We start from the raw sequence: 25,511 nt of genomic DNA, 5'->3' as shown, positions 1-25,511 counted from the left end.
AGCGCTCGAAGCCCGCGCCGGCCCGCGCCTGCTCAGACCCGAGCAATCGAGCGCGGAGTACGGCCCGCTCCGCTAGGCCCGACTAGCTGCCCGCCGAACGCCCGTCCAACTTGTAGCCACGCGCCGGGCGTTCGCGCCGCAGACTGCGCCTGCAGGAGGTCGGCCGGGGCGCGCTCCGGGGGCGTGGGAGGCGGGCGGTGCGTGTGGGGGGATGGTGCGAGGCGCTGAGAGGCGAGGCGGGGACGCGGATCCCCGCGGGGTCGATGCGGACGCCAGGCGCGCGTTCCTGGGGCCGGACTCGGAGCGAGCTCCTATTTGACCCTCGCTGGAGCCCGGGATCCGGACCGGAACAGGCCCGGTTGAGCCGGGGGGGGGGGCGTCCGGCGAGGAAGCCGGGGATCTAAAGGCCCGCGTGGAGGGGTCGGGGTGGCCTGCGGCCCCGGGGAGTGTCGGGTCCTCCGAGGGAGGACAGCGGCGGCGTATCTGTAACTCAGGTATTCGCCTGGCAGGGTCATGGACTTGGGCTGGAAGAAAATTACACCTTCATCGTCTCTGCGGGAAGCGGCGTTTTCTTCTCTGACGGACGTGCAGTGTCAGCAGTGACCAAAACCGAGTCGTGGTGTCAGGTGGGGACGAGTGGAAATGACAGAGTGTCTGCAGCTACCACCTGCAAGCTATTTCCATCATTGCTCTTTGACATGACAGGGTCTTGTTCTTTAGTATGTTGAAAAGAAGCATATATACTACTACAGATAAGTTTGTTTTTAAAACATTTCACACCTATTTCGATATATTTTTTGTAAACCCATATATTTCACTTAATGCAGGTAAACACTTTATTTAATGTGGTTGAAAATTTAAAATTACATATGTGTTCACATTTTTTAAAATATATTTTATTTATTTTTTACAGAGAGGAAGGGAGATAGAGAGTTAGAAACATCAATCAGCTGCCTCCTGCACACCCCCTACTGGGGATGTGCCCCCAACCAAGGTACATGCCCTTGACCAGAATCGAACCTGGGACCCTCCCAGGGGTCCTCAAACTTTTTAAACAGGGGCCAGTTCACTGTCCCTCAGACCATTGGAGGGCCGGACTATAGTTAAAAAAGAAAACTATGAACAAATTCCTATGCACACTGCACATAGGGCCGTAGTTTGAGGACCCCTGCTCCAGTCCATAGGCCAACGCTCTATCCACTGAGCCAAACCGGCTAGGGCTTCACATTTGTTTTTATTGAGTTTCAGGCCTCAGCAGACACGGAATGATAAAGGTCCTCTGCACTGGTGTCACTAGGGTGCTGGTCAAGAGAGGTTGTCCGATTTGACCCTCACAGGAGCCGGGGATCCCAGGGGGACAGGCCAGAGGGGCAGTGAGTGCGGCCGCCAGGGTTGAGCTGGGGGCTCAAAGCCAGCCCAGTTGGGAAGCTGACCAGGCCGGCCCACAGCTCTGCTGCAGGGCCCCCAGCAAGTCCCTCCCCGCCCTGGGCCTCAGTTATGAATCTGTTCAATCTGCCCTCACCTCTCACGTCTTTCCAATGGTCATCTGATATAACTAGACCTTAACATTTTTTCATGCTGGTTATTTGGATATTTTTTATGAAAGAGTTTCAAGTATGCAGAGCAGGACCTCTAGCCTAGCACTGTCCAATAACAATATAGTGTGAGCGCATATGTAATTTTAAATGTTCAAGTAGCCACATTAAAGAAAGCAAAAAGAAATTGTGAAATTACTATTAACATTTCGTTAGCCCAGTGCATCTAAAAGATTAACATTTCATCTTATAAAATAATTGTGTGTTTTACATTTTTTTGGTACAAAGTCTTTGAAATTTGGTGTGTACTTTATACCTCTAGCTCATCTTCATAGCCACGTTCTGTGTTCAGTAGCCACATGTGGCCAGTGGCTACCACATTGGACAGCACTTTTGTCCACAACTAGCCCATTTGTCCACAACTTTTTGTAGAAAAGAAGTGCTTGAATTATCTTTCCTGGGCATAGACCCAAAATACCAACATTTCCCCCCCTAATAATAAATGATAGCTGTAATTTTTGAACATTTATTAAATGCTAGACATTGTCCTGAAAACACCTCATTTAATCTTTATCACCTTGTGGTAAGGTGAGTGGGGTTATCCTCATCTTGCAGCTGAAGAAATTGAGGCACAGAAAGGTCAAGTAATGGTTACAGTCACACAACTCTGTTCAGGTCTCAAACTCGGCTCTCATTTCCGCACCTGTGCTCTTAGATCATCTCTCTGTATAAAAGGCTGATATGCTAAGTGTCCCACCGTCTGGGTAATGACATCATGTAGCAATGCCCGGCTTCCTCTCCCTAGCGACTAGCCTCCTTGCAGTTTGTTCAGCCCAGGAACACGACTTGCTTTATAGCCAGGTGCAAACATTTCACACTTTAACCAAATATCTGTGAAGTGTTTTCCTGGGCCTCATCTCATTTGATCCTCACAGAAGTCCTGGAGTAGGTAAATAGGAGACTCGGTGGAATCCTATTTTCTTTTGATTAGCCGGAAAACAGAGTTTTAGAAAGCTTAGAAACTTGACCTGATTGAAAAGAAGAAATGGTGGACCTTGAAAATGACTTCAGGTTTTCTCACTGCACAGAATATAGTCAAACACTGCTGCAGTTAAATATTTTACCCTTTGTTCTCCCTGCGTGATCTACAATAGTAATCTGCTTTGTGTTGATATTTACTGCTGTGTTGCTGACAATTACCTGAAAGAAGTTGGGGTGCTTCACTGGGCTGGAAAAAGTTTAGCTACATCAGAAAGCAGGTCTAATTAAGCAAGTTTATATACTAGAGGCCCGATGCATGAAATTCGTGCAATGGGGTTGGTCCCCCGCTGCTGCTGCGGATGCCTTGGCCCCCTACGCCGCGGCGGCCATCTCTGCCTCAGCCCCCGCCTCTGGGCTTCGTCCAGTAGGTCATCTGGTCTAATTAGCATATTACACTTTTATTATAGATATAAAGCTCTTGCTGGCACCAGTCACATGCGTGTGTTTCCATCTGTCTTTGTCAATCGTGACACTTCTATTATGGAGAAAGGGCAAATAGCGATATTATAATATTTCTTCAAACTAGTTTCCTTTCAATGTGCATGAATTTGTGCACCGGGCCACTAGTAGCTTGATAATATCACTAGCTTATAGCTATTGAGTGCCTATTGTGCCAAAACTGTGTTGCATGCTATGTATCTGAGACCTCATTCAAACAGTGCTGTGAGTGACGTTATCGTTAACCCCGGTTTACAGGTGAGGAGACTGATGCCAGAGCAGGACTCATGGACGGTTGTTTGGCAGAACCTACGCTTTCTAACCTCAGGGCTCATGCTTGTAACCACTTCTCTGTCTTCTTTCTGCCTTTTTGGGTTATGAACCTGAGTTGACTTCATTGTTTTTCTGACCTATGCCAGGCCCTGGAGGTAAAAGCCAGAGATGGACCTGGTGAGACTTGCCCGGCTCTTCTCCAGCCCCCGCCCCCTGGGACTGTCCATCCTACAACACCTTGACCCTCTCAGAGCCAGGTGGGCAGGAGGTAGGGAAGGGCCTGTGTGGCTGAGGTCCATGGGACTGACCGGGCCAATACCAGCAGCCTTCAGCAGCTCCCTCTCTCAGCTGCCCCTCAACCAGGGGAGCCAGAAGAACATTCGCAGCCTCAGCTCTGACCCACGCCAGCCCAGCCCCATGGCCACCCAGGAGGAAGAGGAGGAAGAGAGTTTTGGGACTCTCTCCGATAAATACTCCTCCCGGAGAATGTTCCGCAAATCGACGGCCCAGCTGTATAACCTACGGCTCAGGGAGCAAGATGAAGAAGATGATGAACGGGAGCTGGAGCCAAAATCATGGCAGGGCCGAAGAAACACCCCTTACTGGTACTTCTTTCAGTGCAAACGCCTGATCAAGGAAGGAAAGGTGAGGGAACCTTTGGGTTCTGCTGCTCCTGGCTCTTACATCCCTGGTAGCTCAGTTTTTTTGTGTGAGGGCCTGCCTTACCTTTTCAGTCCTAAAGGTTTGGGTGCTCAGGGCTATTTTCTCCTCAGTCTTCGCTCACCCTGGATGCTGTACCAGGTGACCCCTCCTCACTGCAGCCTGACCTTCTCGTGGGCTCCTGATCTGTGTATCCAGCTACCTCCTCAGCATCTCCCTTACACTTACCCACATTGGCCTGAAATTTTCATTCCCAACCTTGTTTTCCCTACACTTTCTTCATCTCACTAAATGGCAACCCCATTATTCCATCTGCCCAGGCAAAATGACTTCAGGTCATTTCTAACTTCCTTTTCTCTCACCAGCTCTAATTTCAAAATGTTGCCAATCCTAACACTTCTCACAACATCGCTGCTGAAGGCCCAGGCCTAGCCTTCTCTTTGCCCCCTTACACCTGTCACAGGTCTCCCCGCCACTCTTGCCGTCTCCTGCCTGGATGCCACTCTAACACAGAGCCATCCTGTTAAAGCAGAAAGCAGTTATTGTTACTCCTCCCTCCAAAACTCCTAATATATTCAGTGACATTGAAGATGTTCACTTTCTTAGGTCTCGGCAATGACATTCTGTTTGTGTGTGAAGTTCTCTTAGAGGTATGTATTGACGATTTTATGAATGGAATGATAGGATGTCCTGAATTTGCTTTTAAAAATTCTGTTTATAGGGGGAGTGCAGAGTATAGATGAAACAAGATTGGCCAAACGCTCATCATTGTAGTTAGCACTGTTCTCCATTTTGTGTATTTTTGGACGTTTTTGAAATGAAAAGTTGAGAAATACAGAGAAGCAGAGTCCTTACAATGGCTTATGAAGCCTGAAAGATCTGCCACCATCACCCCTTCATCCCTCCCCTTACCTTGCCGCCCTCATTCCTCGCTTACCTACTGCAGTCCTCCAGCTCCCAGGCAGACTCCTGCACTGGCTGTTCCCTGATAGCTATGTGGCTCCTTCCCTCACCTCCTTCACATCTTTACGTACCCGTCACCTTCTGAGGCTCTGCTTGGCTATCGTATCTAAAACTGAACCTCCCACACCCTCTGGCACTTACTGCTTCATTTTTGTTCATAGCACGTGTCACCACTTGACCTACTATATATTTCTCTTAGTTATCTCATTTGGTGTCTGTCTTTTCAGACTAGAGGATGAACACCAAGAGGGAGCCCCCTCTTGTTCTCAGCTTTATCCCCAGCAAATAGATCTTGCCTGGCATAGAGGACTCAGTAACTACTGGTTGAATTAATGGATGAAAAAATAAGGAGTAAAGGAGTGAACCCAGGATTTAAAGGGGAATGGCTTAGGGGTGGGGCTGGGTCAAAGACAGCTGTGGGCCAAGGGAGTTTGTAGTTGGAGGAAGCTGGTCACTCAAGGCTGTCGTTCTACACCGTCTCAGGAGGCTGTCGGGGTGGGGTGGAGAGTTTCCATAGGTGGTGGGCGTCCAGTGGGCTTTCCTTCCTGGCTACACAAAGCTGCCATGCTGCAGAGCACAGGGACCAAGAGGCTGGTGGCAGAGGCCCAGGGCGGTATTTAGCTTTTGGGCAGGCCTGGTCTTGGGCTCAGGGAGGGTCCCACAATCTCAAACTCCCTCCCTCTGCGGAGAGTCTCTGAGGCCACCCTGAACCCCCTTCATTGTTCCCTTCTTCCTCCCCCAGCTGGCTGAGGCCCTGGACCTGTTTGAGAGGCAGATGCTGAAGGAGGAGCGACTCCAGCCCCTTGAGTGCAACTACACGGTGCTGATTGGGGGCTGTGGGCGGGCTGGCTACCTGAAGAAGGCTTTCCAGCTCTACAACGATGTGAGTGGGGGCAAAGGGGTGGCAGGGGCAAGACTCTAAAGAGCATGGGTTTAGGGACCAAAAAGAGCTGGGTGCTGATCCTGAATGAGTCACCTGCTAGCACATGACTCTGGGCAGTTGATTTAACCTCCTCGGCCTCAGGTCCATCATCTGTAAATGGAGATGATCTTGGATAATTACATGAGATCACATGGGAAGTCCTCCAGCATCTGCCTGGCCATGGAGGCCCCACCGATCCTCTGCTTTTTCCATTTCCCAGTTTGTGTTCCTTTTCTCTCGTCCCTCTCTTCACATGCCCACCCCCACCACACACACACACACACACACACGCACACACACACACACACACATGCGCGCGCACACCTTTCTTTCAAAATTGGTCCCTTTTTTATTTTTTCAAAGTTGGTCCTTTGAACAAGGGCTTTTATTCTCTTAGAACATGGTTTTACTTTACATTCACCCTCCTCTGGGGTGTATCGTATTTGTTATTCTCAGAACCGAGAAACTATTTCCTTTGTGAGTCAGGAAAGAGCAGTGGACTCTAGCAGCAGTGATCCCATCTTCTCCTGCATCCAGAAGCTGGGACATCCCTTACTCCAGCAAGGATTCTTGGGAGCCTTAGTCTTGTCGTTTGGAACACTCCTACTCCAGGCCTGATCATCTCTAGTGGGAGCAAGGGGAAGGAATTATACTTACAAATGATAAAGTGAATATTCTTTAAAAGACCTGATTAAATGTCTTGGCATAGAAAAACAACAGGCTGGCTGCCCTGATCACCTAGCCAGCAGAAAAGCACTCAGGTACTAAGTGAAGGGGGTGGGGTGGGAGCACATTTATTGTGGCTCTTGGTTAAGAGTCCTTAGCAGCACTTACATTTGGAGGATCCTTAAGTGACTTCCCACACGTCACCTCCTCAGAGAAGCCCAAGCCATTCTATTTAATCTTAGCTATTTTTTATTACTTTGCTGCTGCCCACCCCCCATAATCATTTTATTTTAGAATAATTTTAGATTTATAGAAAAGTTGCAAAGATAATATAGAAAGTTCTCAAATACTCCGCCCCCCCCCCCCCCCCGCCATGTTAACATCTTACATTAGATGGTACATTTGTCAAAACTAAGAAACCACTGTTAGTTCATAGTTCATTGTTGTTAACTAAACTCCAGAACTGTATCTGGATATCACCAGTTTTCCACTGATAACCGTTCTGTTTCTGATCCAATCCAGTTTCCATACTGACTCCTCCAATCCGTGACATATCTGAGGTTCCTTGTTTCTCCTGGTCATGACAGTTTTGAGTAGTACTGGCCAGGGGGTTTGTAGAATGTCCCTCATTTGAGAATTTGTACATTCTCATGCTGAGACTAGGGTTATGGGTTTGGGGGAAGAATATCGCAGAGGTGACGTGCCCTTCTTATATAAGGTCTTCACAACATCACCATGACTTACCGCAGGAGACATTTGCCGTGGGCACTTGGTGACGTGGTATTTGCCAGGTTTCCCCACCGCGAAGTACTATTTTTCCCTTTCCAGCCTGTTCTGTGGGCGTCCTTCACAGCACTCACTACAGCTGTTGGCTGCTTACTTGTCTGGTGTGTGCCTCACCCTCTGGAGTGTAGGCTCAGTGAGACAGGCTGTATCTGTCCTGGTAACCACTGGTAGCCAGTGCCTGACTCGCAGTGAGTTCTTAGTACATATCTGTCGACAGTGTGAGTACATATCAATTGCTGTCATCCTCGAGTCGGGATCACCGTCTCCATTTTTCCGATGAGGAAGCCGAGGCCTGGAGAGATGGAGTACTTTGCCCAAGGTTACCCCTGGGGTAGGGCTCTTCACACCCCTCCGCAGCGGCGCCATGCCTGTCCTTGGCAGGTGGCCCTCATCTGGGAACAGTGAGCGCTCGACTTTACCAGTTCAGTCACTGGAGGGCTTCGTGAGCACAGTGGTGGCCCAGCCTGGGGTTTGTGACTCCGCAGGGAGTTTGTGTTGTAACGTGCTCCTGGCCGCTACTGGTCTGGGGGTCACTCTTCTACCCAACCCTTGCAACACCTTTCAAGGTGACAGTGTCATTCCTATGTTTTTCAGTGAGGCGCTAACGTGCCCACCACTGTTCAGTTAGTCAGCATTGCAGTGGGGCTTTGATTGCTACCTCCCACCCTTTCCCAGAGCAGATCCACCCCAGGCCCCTTAACGGTCAGGGTGACCTGGTTGGCCAGACGGTGAGAGCATCAGGAAGACCCTGCTTAAAGCACCTCAGGCCGAGGGTGAGCTGGTGAGCGCCCTGGGGAGGACCGTTTCTCGTTTGGCGTAACTGGGATGCGGGGTCGGTTTTCAGAGTCGCTGTGGCTGAGTTGGGTTTGGAAAGCCGAGCCCTGATGTGTCGCTCAGCTCTGCCTTCGTGCAGACCCTGCTCCCAGGCCTGTTTGATGCAGTGATGGAGTCCCCTCTGGTGTCCTTTGGGGGCCTGTCACTTGTGTGTCCAGCTGACCCTAGAGTTGCCTCTAAGTTTCTCCCCATCTCCACAGATGAAAAAGCGGGACCTGGAGCCCTCTGATGCCACCTATACAGCCCTGTTCAATGTCTGCGCCGAGTCCCCCTGGAAGGACTCCGCTCTGCAGAGTGCCCTAAAGCTACGGCAGCAGCTCCAGGCCAGAAACTTCCAGCTCAACTTGAAAACATATCACGCCTTGCTGAAGGTGGCAGCCAAGTGTGCAGACCTTAGGATGTGCCTCGATGTATTCAAGGTGGGGATGCCCTTCCTCCCTGCCTCCCACTTGGGACCTGTCCCATGTAGCGGGTGTGAGGCTGTGGCCATCTGTGTCCCTCACAGGAAGGTTCAGAGACCAATGAGACAGGCCCCGTGCTGGGCTCTGGGGTTCACAGATAAATCTGACGAGACCCTGACCTCAGAGGCCTTGGTCAGACAGGCCCTTAACCCCATGAAGACAGGGGGGTCTGTGCACAGCTGTGTCGGACTTGATGGTGCCACAGGGAGCGTGGCCTCATAGCACTAAAGATGAGCCTGCTCACCGGGGAGGGCCTCCTGCGTAGAAGGAGTAGTGGGAGCCCAAGCCCTAGTACCAGGGCGCCGTGAGGCTTCGAGGGAAATGGGTGAGTGGAGGCATGGGAGTGCTGAACATGGGCTTGTCTGCATTAGAGCTTTGACTTGTAGCTTCTTGTCTTCCTCAGCAGCCCCATAAGAAGGTTTTCAATTTCCACTTTACAGAGGAGACCAATACAGGGCTTGAGTATGGAATACCATGAGCGGGTGATAGGTGTGCTTGCTCAGCTTGCCAGGAAGTGGGACAGATGTGAGTTAACACTGAAACAGCCTTGTGGGAAGCAGAGAAGGCTCTAGGTCCCCACAATCAAACCTCAGGAGGACTAGGGCAGTGTCAGGTCTCAGCATGCCCTTGGCAGCCTTGTCCTCACACTCTTCCCTCAGGCGTTTTTCACTCTGTTCTTACCTTCTACCCAGAGTGACCTGACTGCTTTTCCTCACCACACATAGCAAGGTCCCACCTGCCCATTCCAGGTAAGGGGACCTGGTGGACTGTCCAGGCACCGTGTGGTACAGAGCAGCCTTTGGTCAGTCCCTGGGTCTGTTACCTGGAGTGAGCCTGCCCTGCTGGAGAGGCAGAATTATGGGGTTTGCAATTCAGTTTCCAGTACAGGGGCTAAAAGTGACCACTGGGGTGGTCTTTGCAGAGGGGTGCACAGAAGTGATAGGAGCAGCTGGGAAAGAGAGGAGGAGAAGTGCAGGCAGCAGTTGGACAGCTCAGGAGCTGGTTCTGAGCCTCTTCACAATGTGCAGACTTGGACCTGCCCCAGGAATGTCTGTCCTGAGCCAGACCCAGTGGGCGGGTCTGGGCTCTGCCACAGGTTCCCAACAGGAGCTCCTCATTCCCTCCCCTAGGAAATTGTTCACAAAGGACATGTGGTCACAGAGGAGACCTTCAGCTACTTGCTCGTGGGCTGCATCCAGGACAAGAAGACAGGCTTCCGACACGCCTTGCAGGTCTGTCCCTCCTGACTCTGCCTTCCTGCCTTTCCTGCCCCCACCACCCCCACTCTGTGCCCTTGTGTCCGGTGCAAACGATGATCCTTTGTGCATTTCTTGAGCTCCTGCTACTGCCCTGGGCTGGGTGTTTTTATATTTGCCATAGTTTGGTCTTCCCAGAGCACAGTGCTCACCTGCCCCACCCCATTTTACAGATGGCAGGGAGAGGAGCCCTAGGAGGCGGTGGTGGCATGGCTGCTGAGAGTGAGGGCACAGCCAGCTCCTGGTCTCCTACTCTGCTCGGCAGCCTTCTGTGCAGCCGGCCTGCATCTACCAAGCTATGGTCCGTGCAGCACATGTACCTGGGGTACTTGCTCAACCATATCTCACAGCCACCCCCTCAGCCTCTCTGCAGGGGAACCCCAGGAGTTGCATGAAGTTCTGGGAGAGTCTCACAGACATCAATGTTGAGACATGCTGCTCTAATCCCAGGAAGAACTCCTCTCATCAACTGGGTAGGCAGTATTAGCAGTGGTACCACAGCTGTGCTAGCTCCTCCAGGTAGAGAAGGACTGGCAGCTCACCTAGAGCCCTCCTACTTCAAGGGTAGCCCTCAGACCAGCAGCATTAACCTTACCTGGGACTTGCCAGGGTCACAGACCGCCCCCCCACCCCCCCCCGCAAACATAACACACACACTGCATCCAGATCAGCATTTCATCAGGATCTCCAGGCAGTTGGTCCACACAGAGTTCAAGCCCTAGTGATCTGAGACAGCCTTGGACCAAATGCTTGCCCGTTCCCCTCCGATGCAGACTCGCTGGAAGGAGTGGCCACCGGCCATCCTCTGGCCATCAGCAAGTTTTATAGTGAAAACCAACCAAGGCCTAGGTCTTCCCTCTCCTTGGCCTAGATCTGTTCTAGTTAGAAACAGTCTGTAGTACTAACAGCTATGCACAGTGTCTTGTATTTATTAAACTGCTTGAGCTAGGCACCAGTAGCCTCGTTCTATAGATAAGGAAACTGAGGCTTCTTGTGTAACTTGTCTTAGGTCCCACAGCCACTAAGCAGTGAGCTGGGATTGGAACTGAGGTTCATCTGACTCTAGAGTCAGAATTCTGCAACCATGGGATAGGGTCTGTGTCCCTGCTGAAACTCACTCTGTCAGCATTCCCTGAGGAGGTGCCTGCCAAGACCCTTGCCCTCCTCAAGACCCTGACTGGTGGATAGCAGCCTTCTTGCTAGATGTGCCCATCTGGGCCTGACCAGCCCCTGCCTCACCTGCACAGGGGTCCCTGATGAGGACAGAAGTCAGAGCTCTAGGTCCACTGAGTGTGGCTTTCACCGGAGCATAAAAAGAGGAGCAAGTGCCGAAACTTGTTTTGGCTCAGTGGATAGAGCGTCAGCCTGCGGACTGAAAGGTCCCAGGTTCGATTCCGGTCAAGGGCATGTACCTGGGTTGCGGGCACATCCCTAGTGGGAGATGTGCAGGAGGCAGCTGATCGATGTTTCTCTCTCATCGATGTTTCTAACTCTCTATCTCTCTCCCTTCCTCTCTGTAAAAAATCAATAAAATATATTTTTTTTAAAAAAAAGAGGAGCAAGTGATACCTTGAGCCCATGTGGTGCCCTCTTGGTGTCAGTCACCCAGACATCACAGCTTTTTGGAGAACACACAGCATACTAGACACTGTGCTGTGGGGATGAAAATGATCTCATTTCATGAGGAAATGGGGCTGCCTAGGCCCACAACCTGGCTAAGTCCCCCACCACCCACACCTGGCTTACGCTCTCAAGTGTGAGAAAGCTGCCTGGGGCAGGGCACACAGTAGGCACTCAGGGAGTGCAGCTGAATCCAATCCTTAAGTTGGCCTAGACCAGGGGTGGGCAAACTTTTTGACTCGAGGGCCACAATGGGTTCTTAAACTGGACCGGAGGGCCGGAACAAAAGCATGGATGGAGTGTTTGTGTGAACTAATATAAATTCAAAGTAAACATCATTACATACATAAAAGGGTACGGCCTTTTTTTTTTTGAGTTTTATTCATTTCAAACGGGCCGGATCTGGCCCGCGGGCCGTAGTTTGCCCACAGCTGGCCTAGACTCTTCCATAACCTAGCTTCTCTGGCCGTCCACCCCCAAGGGAGTACAGAAGTGGGCAGAGGCCTAGGGAGAAGTCTGTTCCCTGGTACAGGGGCCCTGAGAGAGGGCAGAAGGATGAAACAGAACAGTTTGGGGTGAGCTAAAGAGGAAGGGAGTGATAATCCCCTGAAGTTTCCCGTGGAATTCCCATGTTCTTGCCCAGAGCCTGGAGTGGAATCATGCTTAGTCCTTCCTGCACCCGTTGTGTTTGCCAGCTGGTTGCTGGCTCAGTCCCTTCTCCCTCCTGAGAGGGAGCATGGAGCTGAGGCTTGTTTCTCCCTGGCAGGTGTGGAGGCAAATGCTGCGTCTGGGGCTCCAGCCAAAGCGGCATGGCTACAACCTGCTGCTGGGGGCAGCTCGGGACTGCGGCCTGGGGGACCCAGAAGTAGCCTCAGAGCTGCTCCTGAGACCCAGGGAAGAGATGGTGCTGCTCCAGCCCCGGGCAGGTGGGCGGCAGGCAAGGAGGAAAGCCCAGGCTGGGACGGTTGACAGCATGTCAGCCAGGCTGCACGTGGAGACCCTGGAGAGACAGTTGTTTCTGGAACCTTCTCAGACACTTGAAAGGCCTTCAGAGCCTCAGGAGGACAGAGTCCTCAGCAAGGCCCAGCCTGAGATGGAAACCAAAGTGGATCCTGATCACACTGTGGCCCTTGCCTCTGTGGCCTCGGAGCCGTCTCCCCAGGAGCTGGAGACTAACCTCCTGACTCTGGGGCCAGTCCCCCCGGCTGTGGTCTCCTTTGGGACCGTGACCACGTCAGCAGACAGGCTGGCTTTGATGGGGGGCCTGGAGGGCTTCCTGGGCAAGATGGCAGAGCACGGACTCCGGCCTGACATCAAAACCCTCACGCTTCTGGCTGAGGTGGTAGATCCTGGGAGCCCTGCCGAGTTCTCACTGCTGACTGTCCTGGACACATACCAGGTGGAGGCCGATGTGACATTCTTCAACACTCTGATGAGGAAGAAGAGCAAGCTGGGTGATCTGGAGGGGGCAAAGGTGAGTGTGGAGGCAGGCGCAGGACTCTGCTCTGGAGCCCTCCTTCCCCCTCCCTCCTCTGACCTTCCGACTGTGAGACTGTCTTCCCTGCCAGGTGTGTCATCCAGTTCCAGAGCCCCTGTTCTGGGCCTGGGCTCGGGTGAAAAGCTGGGAATCGAGCGAGCTACCTTCCCAGGCCTCTTCAGGGAGTCACAGATTGGTGGCTGGTGGCTCCTGAGTATCCCTACCCTTCAGCCACCTCACCTCACTGACTTCACACTTACTCTGCGCCAGATGCTGTTCTAAGAGCTCCATTTGTTTACTGACACCCACTTCACTGATGAGGACACTGGGGCCCTCCATTCATATGACGTTTCTATGTGATGCCTTTTTTTTTTGCCAGAGTACTAACCTGGGCACTTGTGAACATCAAAGATGACAAAGACAGCCTCTGCCTTGAGGCTCACAGTGCAGAGTGCACCTTTCTCTAGATAAGCTAGATAGGATAGAGCCCCTCTGTGGAACCTTCTCCAGCTCAGCCAGCACTTACCACACTGTTGTCGGCGTGTCCCACCCTGGAACACCGGACCATGAGCCCCTAAGGCCTCTGGTACTCCATGGACATTGAAAGTCCAAGTGCAGGGATGGATGGCCAACAGAGAAGTAGAGAGGGACAGGAGTATGAAGGGCATTCAGGGAGAAGGGACAGCATATTGGAGACAGGCAATCTAGAATGCAAGGTGTACTTGTGGAACAGCTGAATTCTGGGGAGGTGGCTGGACCAGACCCTGGGTCCTTGAATAATAGGCTGAGGCCAGTGCCCACTGTGGCCAGCAGAGGGAGCCTGAGGCCTTGAAGCAAAGCTCTACCCCTTGGGTCTCCAGCATCTAGCCAAGGGCTTTGACAGACAAAGCTTTTGCCAGGGCTGGTGGGGTACAGCTTATGGTGATGCCATGTCTATTCCCATAGGCGCTGCTGCCAGTCCTGGCAAAGAGGGGAATTGTCCCCAACTTACAGACATTCTGCAATTTGGCCATTGGATGCCGTAGACCACAGGATGGTCTGCAGCTGCTGGCAGACATGAAGGTGAGTGAGCCCAGGCCTGGGCAGGACCCATGGTGCTGAGGAGCACTCTGGGGGTGCTCAGGAAGAAATCTGGGTGGCAGGAAGTGGGCGTCCTCCCAAACCTCCCAGGCCTCTGCAAGGTGTACTTATAGAAAGCAGAATTATGGGGAGCTGGTTGGGTAGAATAAATTGTGGGGGTGGGGGAGGGAGAGTGGGGTCATTCTAGCTTCAAGGGTAGAATGATCATTGGCCCAATTTGGGAGAAAGTAGACCCTGGTGAGCTGCTGCAGGAATGGGCATTGAGAGCAGGGATGTTACAATCTTGAAAGCAGTGGCAGTGGGGTGAGATTGAGGGGTGGGGACAGATCTTGGCCCCAACACTTTGGAGAATAGAGAGCAGGGATGTAGCAGAATTCTTGGGTTGGGGCTCAGGGGGTACAGTAAACAGCCAAGAACTGAGGAGGTGGTCTCCTGCCTGAGTCCGTTGATCTCTGAGAGCAGTACTCTCTCTCCACATTCTTCAGGACTGAGGGTAAGGTACTGAGCCGTGTGGGATGGAGCCTCAGAGTGGGGCATCTGTGCTTTCCTTTTGGAGGGCCTGCCCTTCTTGTCCCAGGTCACTAGTCTGCAGAGCAGACTTGACTGGCAGGGTAGTTCACCAAGCTGGACATGCTGCAGCAGCCTTTCCTCCAACAATCACCGTCATCTCACTGATTGTATGTCTGTGATATTCCAGAAATCCCAGATGACCCCCAACACCCACATCTACAGCACCCTCATCAATGCGGCCCTCAAGAAGCTGGACTACACCTATCTCATCAACATCCTGAAGGACATGAGGCAGAACAGAGTTCCAGTGAATGAAGTCATCATCCGCCAACTGGAGTTTGCAGCCCAGTACCCACCCACCTTTGACCGGGTATGTGCCCCAAGCTCTAATGTGCCCGTTGTCACCTTAGCCAGTGTCACTCCCACCCCTGGTTCTGGCCTTCTGGGATTGGTATTCCCTTGCTTTAAGTTGTCAGTGGCTACCCTTAGGAAAAATCCCAAACTCAGACCACAGCTTGCAAGTCCCTCCTCCACATGGCTTTCATCTCAGGCCACTCTTCCCTTTGTTCACTCTGTCAGTCCGATTGTACTTCTGTCTTTTCTAGATAACACCAGCCTTTTTCCTGCCTCAGGCTTTTTGCATTCTCTCTGCCTTAAATAGACTCCCTCTGCTTTTTCCCATAACTGGCTCCATCTCATTTTGTAGAAAGATCTCAGCTCTTAGAGGATACTCAGCTGACTGCCTCCCTTCCCATTACATAAAGCATTATTTCTTTTCACCATGTTTCACAGCTTATAATTATGTGTGACTCTCCCCTTCATGAAATTCTAAGACCCTAGAGGTGGAGACTGTCTCTGCCTTGCTCACCTGGATCCCTGGTACCTGCCCTCTGCCTGTACCCAATACGGACTGTTGTCAAGTGAAAGGGGGCGGCAGTAGGGCAGTGATAGAATCTGTTCTGTAACGGCCATTTCTGTCTGCTGTTCTGAGGATATCAGAATCTGAGGGTTCAGATTTTAGGCCTACTGAGTCAGACCGTGTGCCACGGATTTAACCTGAGAAGCACCATCCCAATGGGTAGGGAGAAAAGTTGGCAAGGACACACCAAGCTCCACCATGGAGGCATGGGGTCAGGGACAGCTGTGCAGGTGTGATGCTTGAATGCCACTGAAGGCACAGGAAGAATTAGTGATAGCAGGGAACAGTATGTCAGGCAGAGGACATAGCTGTGTGCCTTTGAGCAGTTGGTTTAGTCTTATCGATTTCTGAGTTCTTTATATATTCTGGATACTAGTCTTGTTGGTTGCATGTTGCAGATATCTAGTTAGTAGGTTGTCTCTTCACCCTGTGGTATAGGGCCCACTAAGGTTCTTCTCAGGTTGTCAGCAGTCCCCAGACTACCTAAGTACTTAAAGCTTATTGTATTGAAATCATATATTCATATTCCCTTATGAGAGTGGACTTATTTCTGTTTGTGATTGTGAAGGTTTTGCTTTATGTACTTTGAGGCTACATTAGATACATACAAGTTTATAATTGTTAAATCTTTTGAATCAACCCTTTTATCATCATGTGGTAAGTTTATCTCTGGTACTTTTGTTGTCTATTCCTCCACCAGCTTTCTTTTGGTATCTGCCGGGTGCATCTCGTTTCCTCCTTTTCTTCCCACCTCTCTGTAGAGGCCACGGCAGCAGTGCTGAGATGACAGTCACCAGGGAGACAGTGGCTGTGCAGAGGTAGAAGCACTCAGCAGACTGTGGAGGTAGAGTTGATGGGACCTAGCGATTCTAGCTAGGGGCTGGAGTAACATCCTTGGGTATAGGAGAACAACACATATTTAGGAAGGGCTGTTCGCAGATGGGAATCTGGGTCAGCCTTATGGTATAGCAACTTTGCTTTTCAAGAGTATACTCAGGTATTATCAACAGCTTTTGTGCCCTCTCCTTTCCACGGCTTCCCTGAGGCCTGAGCCAGCTGCTGTGGTTTGAGATTAGCTGTAGGCAGCATACAGTGATTCTAATTGTGGCGCCTCTGAATCCTTGAATTCCATGCTTTTCAATTACAGTACAAAGGGAAAAACACCTACTTGGAGAAGATCGATGGCTTTCGAGCTTATTATAAGCAGTGGCTGAAAATGATGCCAGCAGAGGAAACTCCCCACCCATGGCAGCAGTTCCGAACCAAGCCCACGGGGGACCAAGACACTGTCTCTGCGGCTGATGTGGACAGAGGCCGTGGGGACAGGTGATGAGGAGGCCCAGGAGGATCTCCATCCAACAAAGTGCACAGCCTTCACAGTGCTTTGTGGGAACTTCAGGAGTCCCTTTCATATTAAAGACACATGAACATGCTGGTGTAGCCTCAAGCATGAGGACAAGGTCTGGCCAGAGTAAGAATTGCTGCATTTTGTATAAAGACAAATGCTGGGCCCAGGTGCCTGACTAGTTCACAGCAGATCCCAGCACAGCTTGGGCCACTTTGGCACATCATCTCAGGCCATCTTCACCTGAGAGGTTGTCATCCCCAGGGAACTTGATCCTGGTCACATGGCAGGTGGAGTCAGGATTGAGTCCCAATGGCCTGGTGCTCTCCCACTGGGCTCTGTAAAGAACTATCGCAGGGCCTAAAGGTTTAAAAGTTTTATTTCTACAAATCACAGCTGATGAACACCAAAGCCTTCACACATAGAGACCATGCTCCAACTCGGTCCTGTGGCACTGCTCTGCCAGAAGAGCTATCAGGAAAGGGGATGGCACGACAGGCAGAAACCTGAGAAGTCCAAAGTCCTGGGTGGAAAGGGGTCAGGGCCCAAGGGCCTCAGCCAGAGCAGCCCCGGCAGCCGCAGTGTGTGCACTCAATGATCCGGCCCTGCAACAGAAGATAGTTGAGACACCGCACCCAAGCATATTCCTCCCCCATCCCCCCACCCCCACCCCCACGTAGTAATCCTCCCACTGAGAAAATTGACAATGGGAGTCACTCCCTATAGGGCACTCCTCTATGACAGTTCTGGATGGCAAAAATTCAGTTCCTGTGTGAAAATGGAAACAGCTGCTGTTGACACTAAAGTTACAACTCATTGTACTTTTAATTTAAGCCAATTAAACTAAACACATTTCTCCCAAAAGGGGAAAATCTGTGTGACTCTTGTTATTCTGTAAAGTGAGCATGATATACCCTGCTATGAGCTGAGGGGGTGGGGGGAATTCCTACTGTTCAGGGGTCTCAGATCCTCGGCTGGGGAACCTTCCAGTAGGCCATGGGGAGAGAATGGTATGCACTTGAATCTGTACAGTAGCAGAAGTCTTTTCTCCCAGGCCAGGGGCCTGTCTAGTAGACAGAAGACCTCAAAGCAGTGGTTTATATTTATTTTTCTCTGTTTTGGAGTAAGACCCTTACCTAAGCAAATAAGATCTGATGGTGAAACCAAACTAAGTCCAAAGCAGGCTCTGTTCTGACCATAAGGCTGGGGGAGTACCTCCCACCAGACGCTGCCATGGAATCCTGGTGGTCTCAGAGGAGCTCCTGCCACTCTGCCCCCAGAAAACTAACATCCAGAACCTTCCCTTGGGGAGGCAGCCCTCGTTCACTTTCCACTGTTCAGAATGCTGTGTCTTTAACTTTCCAGATGATTCAGGGAGACAGCTGCCTACTGAGCTAAAGCCCTGGCCCAGAGCTGAAACTACAAACTAACTGGTCTGCAGAGTAAAGGGTCCCTGTGGTGACTGTGAAAGGCCGAACCAGAAGATGAAAAATCTGGCTTCAGCTCCCAACTGGACCCACAACTGTCAGCCAAGGGGCTACACTCAAAGGCCACTAATGGCCAACATCCCAGTAACTTCTCTGCCTCCTGTAGCCCCATTTCAGAGGGGCTTGTGCTCTCAGCTCAGTTACTGCATACCCAGCACCATTTCCGAGGTTTGTAACTCAAAAGTTCTGACAGAAAAAATAGTGTAATTAAAGTGCCGAGGCCTGGAAAAAAGCACAGCTGAAGAGTGAGTACTATTGACTGCCTCACCCTTCCCTGACTCAGTCCTCCCAACCACCTTAGAGGTAGATGTTATTACTCCCATTTTGTAAGTGAGGCATGGAATTCAATAACTTGCTCAAAGATGGAGTTGAGGCTGGCCCCCAGACAAAGCAAATACAATTACTGCCAAACTGCCTAGCATGGCTTCCTGAACAGAGGGGACTGGCTTCTGGGATGGGGGTGGGAGGGAATGGCCAGCAGGACATCCAGCAGCCAAATTATTTCCAGCCCCCACAAGTATAAACTCTCTTGGTGTCAACTAGGACAGAATTCTGAAGTGACAGTGACATCAAGTCAAAAGTCAGTCATGATAGGGATAGAGACATTACCACTTCCAGCTTGCTTTTGGGAACCCGGCAAATGCAATTTGTCCCAAAATTGGTGTCTCGTGTCTGAATGCACCGCAGGCAGCATAAGTTCTCATAACCCTGCTTTTTCCATTTTGCAATCAGGTTTTTGTCTGCATAGCCTTCTTTAATACAATATTCATATAGTTCTGTCAAAAAGATGGGAAAAGGGCATCAGATCATGGTAAAACAAAGCTTGCCCCACCCCTGGCCCATCACTACTCTTCATTGAATAGAATATCCAACATTGCCCCCCCCCCCCCTTTTTTAGTGGTAAGAGAAATCATGAAACTTGCTGAGGTTGCTATACTAGAGCCATTACTTAAATAAATCTCAAAGCTACTCAAGTTGGAAAGGCTAAGAGAGAATCTAGCCAATTACCTCTGCTTATGGCTTTCCGCTTATAGAAGAGGTCAAAAATATAGCGGGTTTTCTGGTGGTGGATCCTGAAGATAGGCCACAGAGATTCCACTTTCCTCTTTCCCTCATGAGGTTCTGTTTCAGCTGGGGAGAAAAAGGTGTTTGATTTATTTTGGCAGGCAGGGTTACTCTGCACAGGATATAGTGGTGTGTGTTTTTAAATAAGGAGGAATAAAGAATAAATCCTACTTTATACCCACTAGGGTGGTTACAATAAAAAATGAGACACAATTAAAAAAAGACAAATAGGATGTGGAGAAATCGGAATCCTCACTTGCAGCTGATAGGAATGTAAACTAGTGCAGTCTGTGTGGAAAACAATCTGGCAGTTCCTCAGGAAGATAAACAGAGTTACCATAAGACTTAGCAATTCTACTCCTGAGTATATACCCAAGAGAATCAGAAACACACATGCAAACAAAAACTTGTATGTGAATGTTCACAGAAGCATTATTCACAATAGCCACAAAGTAGAGACAGTTCCAGTGTCCATCAACTAATAAACAGATAAAATGTAAACAATACAATGAGATATAATATATATATATATAAAAGACTAAGTGACCGACCATATGACCATCCGACTGACTGGTACATATGACGTGCACTGGCAATTTAAAAATAAACGTTGACTCACGCATGCGTGATACATATAAAGCTCTCACTGGCCCCAATCTAGACAGAGTAGGAATATTCCTACCTGAACCCGTTTTGGGACATGGTGAGTTATATGTTGTTTTTCAGGTTCGAAGAGCATGTGATGATAAAGTTGAAGTTGTAAATATTTCATCACAAGGGAAATTAGTCAAGCACTCTGAAAGTGTTTTTACTCTTAATGTGGTATACAGGGAGATATTAGAATAAGTTTAATCAATTTATCAGTCATTGTTTTTATCAGTGTTGTTTTTATATCATGTCTTTGTTGTTATTATGTCCCATGTTATTGTTTATTTATTAATCAATTTATATATTCTTTTCATATACATTTTAGTAATATTTTTTCATCTCTGACACTTCTATTATAAAGGGCGAATAGTGATATTAAAATATTTCTTCTAATAATTTCCTTTCAATGTGCAAGAATCCGTGCACTGGGCCACTAGTTCAGTCATAAAAAGGAATGAAGTACTGAGACATGCATGCTACAACATAGATGAATCTTTATTTTTTAAATTTTTTGGGTGAACCTTTCAAATTACACTAAATGAAAGAAACTAGTCCCCAAAGCCAACCTACCATATGATTCTATGTCTTTAGAGACAGCAAGTGGATTACTGATAGCCTAGAACTGGATGGCCGGGGGGCGGGGTGTGTGTGTGTGTGTGTGTGTGTGTGTGACTACTAAAGGGTATGCATTTTTTCGGGGTGATGAAATGTGAAACTGATGGTGGTGATGGGTTGCCCAACTCTGTGACTATACTAAAAACACCCTTTATTTGAACACTCTGAAAGGGCAAATTTTACATTATATGATTTATATCTTAATACAGCTATTTTTAAAAAATAAAGCAAAAAGAATAAGCCACATGATTTAAAATATTTTTAAAAATATATCTTTATTGATTCCAGGGGGAGGGAGGGAGGGAGAGAGAGAGAGAGAGAGGGAGAGAAACACCAATGATGAGAGAGAATCATTGATTGGCTGCTTCCTGCACACCCCACACTGGGGATGGAGCCTGCAACCCAGACATGTGCCCCGGCCAAGGAATTGAACCATCATCTTCTAGTTCATAGGTTGACGCTCAACCACTGAGCATAATTGTGGGCATAATTATTTTAAATTTAAAATGCCTTTTTAATTACATAAATTGCAAAACAATTCAAACATACCCTCTGTGAACACCCTGGTCTTTATCCTTCCAAACCTAGTTCTACAGTCTAATAATTTCTCAACATAATTCTGGGCCAACAGACTGGCATCCTAATCATCTTTAAAGTACCTCTAATTTCATTGCCAACCAAAATCCTTTAGGGATAAAAGAAAAATAAAATTGGACTAATCTGAAAGTTCATAGTATGGCAGGCCTGCAGGAAATAACTGCTTCATCTATATATATAGGATTGGGTAGCAGCTCACACCTGCCACAGACAATTCTCTTAGTTACAAGTTGATCTTTATCTACCACCTCCTCTAGGTTTTTAGAGCAGAGGAGAAAGGTGAGATATGGTAAAAAAAAACAACAACACAAAACAACAAACCATACCTCCATTTCTCCAACTTTGAGGCCATTTTAAAAAAATATATATATTTTTATTGATTTTTTACAGAGAGGAAGGGAGAGGTATAGAGAGTTAGAAACATCAATGAGAGAGACACATCGATCAGCTGCCTCCTGCACACCTCCTACTGGGGATATGCCCACATCCAAGGTACATGCCCTTGACCGGAATCGAACCTGGGATCCTTCAGTCCACAGGCCAACGCTCTATCTACTGAGCCAAACCAGTTAGGGCTGAGGCCATTTTTAAAACCTAAGATTTATAATTCAGCTCAACAAATGGTTTCTGTGATTGAATCAAGATGTAGGTGCTAGGACACAGCAAAAGCACACTGTGTGCCTCATGGGGAGAAAGCCCTGCTCTGGGTGCCCAAGATACAGCAGTAGGGAAGACAGAGAAGCCCTGGCACTGTGTTCCAGGGAAGGAAAGCAGATCAACACCTAGTAGTTAAGTTGTAACAGAGGGCAAGTGGGGAAAGGAGGGACTGCCATTTTATACAGATGATCAAAGAAAGCACAAAGGAGATATCTAAACAGGGACCTTAAGAAACCAGGGGTCCAGCTGGCATGGCTCAGTGGTTGAGTGCTGACCTTTGAACCAGGAGGTCATGGTCGATCCCCAGTAGGGGGGTGTGCAGGAGACAACCGATCAATGATTCTCATCATTGATGTTTCTATCTCTCTCTCCTTCTCCCTTCCTCTCTGAAATCAATAAAAATGTATTTAAAAAACCCAACAACAACAAGGGATGTGGGTGGGCTGGAAGGTGGGCAAAATGGGTGAAGATGGTAAAAGTGTACAAACTTCCAGTTATAAGATAAACTAGAGGCCTGATGCATGAAATTCATGCAAGAGTAGGACTTAGCAGCTGCGGTGGCTGCCGGGATCCTTCCCTCGCAGCCACGGCGGCTGCCTAGATCCCACAGCTGCAGCCCCAGCTTCATCCAGAAGGACATCTGGAAGGATGTCCAGTCTAATTAGCATATTATGCTTTTATTATTATAGACTAAAGGCATGGTGCATGAAAATTCATGCACTGGAGGGGGGGGGGTCCCTCACTGGCCTGCCCCCTCTCACAGTCCAGGAGCCCTCAGGGGCGGGAGGCGACCTGGCAATCAGGGGAAGGCGACGCCCCCATCACACCTCTGCTGCTGCCACTGCCAGCAGCGCAAGCCTTGGCCGGCCCTGGTTACCTGAGCCTCGGGCGGCCCTGAGTGGCTGGGCAGACACCATCTGAGGTTTGTCTGTGCCTCGGGCCGGACCTGGGTGGCTGGGGGGCTAAGGAGACTGGGGGACTCTGGAGGCAGCTGCATACCTGCCACCCTGTCAGGGCTGAGGGGACTGGGCTCAGCAGTTGAACGTTGACCTATGAACAAAACGTTCACTGGTTCAATTCCAGGTCAGGGCACATGTCCAGGTTGCAGGCTCAATCCCCAGGAGGGGGTATGCAGGAGTCAGCGGGTCAATGATTCTCTCTCATCATTGATGTTTCTCTCTATCCCTCTCACTTCCTCTCTCTCTAAAATCAATAAAAAAAATATTTTTAAAAGTTTAAAAAATATGTATCTCTACATACTAGACTTTAAAAAATATCTGTAATGCCAATATCCCAACAAAATCAACCATTATTCCAGTTTATCATCCCATATTAAGTCCATGTTCAATTTTCATTGATTGCTTCAAAAATATCTGTTGACAACTATGTGTCTGAATTAAGATCTAAACAACATCCAGATGTTGTATTTGGTTGATCTGTCTCAAGTATTGTTTATTTGTAACAGTTTTCCCTCTCTGTTCTGCCACCCTTTGTAGGAATCTGGATGTCTTCGATGCTTGGATAGGAATAAGAGGGGAATCAAGGAAAGCTCCACAGTGTGTGGCCTGAGAAGGGAAGCAGCTTTGAGGTGGGTTAATGAGGATTTAGTTCTGGACCTGTTAAGTTTGAGATGTTTTAAAATATCTAAATGGGGCCCATCCAATAGGTAGTTGGTATAGTCTAGTGTGGCATCAAGACTGGAGAAGACATTTGGTCACCTGGGTAGAGTTGGCTGGATGAGAACATTGGGGAAAGGTGGGAGCATGACGCCATCCTGGAAGTGAAACCTTCCTATGCTTTGAATCTTCTCTCAATCTTTTAATCATAGCATCACCTACATTTTAAAAATCCCTTTTTGGACCCATTTTCACAAGATCATGTGAATATTCTTTTTTTCCCTTTTAAAAATTTTTTTTCTTTTTAATAGAGAGAAAGGAGAAAGAAACATTGATCAGTTGTCTCCCATATAAACCCTGACCAGTGATCATGAATCTGTAACCTATGTGTGTGCCCAGACTGGGAATCAAACCCATAACCTTTTGGTGTACTGGACGACGCTCCAGTGGACTGAGCCACTGGCCAGGGCAAGATGTGATCATTCTTGGATATCGTTTTGTACAGGTTCACACACAAAGGGGAAGGCAGCTTTCGGTGGGTGACGTGGAGTCTCGTCACTATGAGAATATGAGAAGCCAGAGGTAGGGGACATGGTGCCATAGTCTAGACTTACATTTTTACGTCTTTGCTAATGTCAAAAACTGCCCATTAACTTCAAAACCTGGCAACACTTCTTTTATAGTACTATTATTTAAAAGTCTAATTAAATGTTTAGTATGCAAGTGTTATGCTCGATTTGCAACTAGTTTAAAGTCCTTATAAAAACAAAGTTATTTACAAGTCTCAGTTACAGTTCATAGAGAAAATGTCTTTGTCAAATCCCCATAAAACCCTCTGCCACACATAATTTCCACCACCTCTGCCCCTTAGTCCCTTTTTTGTGGGGGACTTACAGGGCAACAGTGGCTATACACAAACTTGAGTAATGAGCTAAGAGACATATGAAGAGCTGAGAAGTTGTACTGAGCTAGGAAATACTGGGGACAAACAAAGAGAAAACAGAAACTTTCCTTCCTAAGTAACAGTGCCAACTGCTCCAGTAAGTGTGAGTGGTTCTGTTAATGGCCCTCAGATCAAGAGAACAGGGCTGGTAATGCCACTGGCTTTGTGCCTCTTTGCCAAAGGCCACACGTGGCCTAGAAACACTGCCACAGATTCCACAGGCAAAACTTGCACTGGAGGCTACAAAATGGAAGCTGGCAGGCTTTGTTTGGCTCCTCCCAAAAAATACTTCTTTATGTTTGAATTTTAAATTAGGAGAGTTCAAATAAAATAGCTGGATTTCTGGCTTCTCTTGAAGGGTTGGAAATGCTCAGCCTGTATTCAAAATGGTAAAATGGGCTCGAGGTAAGTAGCAGCCTCTGCCCCTCCCCAGTCTGCCACATCCCCAGAGCTTCCTCCCTATGGTGCCCAACACTGAAGCCAAGTCTGGTACCACCTGGCATCCACTCTGCTTTCTTTATAGTGGAAGTAAAAGTAAAGTGGGAAAGCAAAGAAATGCTGAAGGGCAACATGGTTAAATAAAAATGGGACAAAGAATACTTCTTTTGGAGATAAAGAAAATCATATACTTCTAAATACTCTCCCCCCAAAAGTTATCCCTTAATAATGGAAGATTTTTTTCAAGGACTCGTTAAATTTCATATCTTATAGCACTCTCCAAGTTCCTTTATTTTGAATAAAGATCTATTTGGGGAAGAAATTGCTCAGCCCCAAATGATCTTGATTACTTTAAGTTCTGGGTATTTTTTAAAAAAATATATTTTATTGGTTTTTTATAGAAAGGAAGGGAGAGGGATAGAGAGTAAGAAATATTGATGAGAGAGAAACATCAATCAGCTGCCTCCTGCACATCTCCCACTAGGGATGTGCCCACAACCCAGGTACATGCCCTTGACCGGAATCGAACCTGGGACCTTTCAGTCCGCAGACCTACGCTCTATCCACTGAGCCAAACCGGTTAGGGCAAGTTCTGGGTATTTAATAGAGGTTTTGAAAAAAAGAGGCAAAGTAATTTAACACTGATTTAGTAATTATTG

The 25,511-nt window shown here is 48.6% G+C and overlaps 2 protein-coding genes across 14 annotated transcripts in view; one reads left to right on the top strand and one right to left on the bottom strand.

Moving 5' to 3' along the window:
* Positions 1–24: 24 nt before the first annotated feature.
* Positions 25–25,228, top strand: LOC118656480 (pentatricopeptide repeat-containing protein 1, mitochondrial-like). Of its 7 annotated transcripts, none has more exons than XM_036309897.1 (10): positions 25–158; positions 510–626; positions 3,434–3,932; positions 5,653–5,793; positions 8,319–8,537; positions 9,710–9,811; positions 12,222–12,929; positions 13,878–13,994; positions 14,710–14,892; positions 23,352–25,228. In XM_036309897.1, exons 3-10 carry the CDS (start codon positions 3,456–3,458, stop codon positions 23,523–23,525), a joined length of 2,121 nt encoding a protein of 706 aa, XP_036165790.1. In that variant the 5' UTR covers positions 25–158; positions 510–626; positions 3,434–3,455; the 3' UTR covers positions 23,526–25,228. The 7 variants fall into 7 exon arrangements, with proteins under 7 accessions (XP_036165790.1, XP_036165791.1, XP_036165792.1 ...); XM_036309898.1 differs by lacking the exon at positions 23,352–25,228 and adding an exon at positions 16,142–16,732; XM_036309894.1 differs by lacking the exon at positions 23,352–25,228 and adding an exon at positions 16,589–17,667 and having other exon boundaries at positions 26–158.
* LOC118656487 (protein BUD31 homolog) overlaps positions 6,178–25,511 on the bottom strand; it is a 54,812-nt gene continuing 35,478 nt past the window's right edge. For 4 of the 7 annotated variants that reach the window (XM_036309923.1, XM_036309920.1, XM_036309921.1 and 1 more), the window contains 3 exons: positions 19,282–19,404; positions 18,883–19,049; positions 17,148–17,391 (listed from right to left, as the gene is read on the bottom strand). In XM_036309923.1, coding sequence (XP_036165816.1) covers positions 17,341–17,391; positions 18,883–19,049; positions 19,282–19,404 — 341 coding nt within the window. In that variant the 3' untranslated portion in view covers positions 17,148–17,340. Of the gene's footprint in view, positions 6,457–17,147; positions 17,392–18,882; positions 19,050–19,281; positions 19,405–25,511 lie in introns of those variants that run through there. The other 3 variants (XM_036309924.1, XM_036309925.1, XM_036309927.1) reach the window with 3 other exon arrangements.

Source organism: Myotis myotis, unplaced genomic scaffold (genome assembly GCF_014108235.1).
Source record: "Myotis myotis isolate mMyoMyo1 unplaced genomic scaffold, mMyoMyo1.p scaffold_m19_p_5, whole genome shotgun sequence".
Taxonomy (NCBI): domain Eukaryota; kingdom Metazoa; phylum Chordata; class Mammalia; order Chiroptera; family Vespertilionidae; genus Myotis; species Myotis myotis.
This window is presented reverse-complemented; position numbering and strand designations above follow the sequence as displayed.

Coding starts and splice junctions, on each gene's coding strand:
- LOC118656480 (XM_036309894.1), top strand. CDS start 3,456: ATGGACCTGGTGAGACTTGCCCGGCTCTTCTCCAGCCCCCGCCCCCTG. Junction 3,933..5,652: donor GCCTGATCAAGGAAGGAAAG/GTGAGGGAACCT, acceptor TTCCTCCCCCAG/CTGGCTGAGGCCCTGGACCT. Junction 14,893..16,588: donor ACCCACCCACCTTTGACCGG/GTATGTGCCCCA, acceptor TTTCAATTACAG/TACAAAGGGAAAAACACCTA.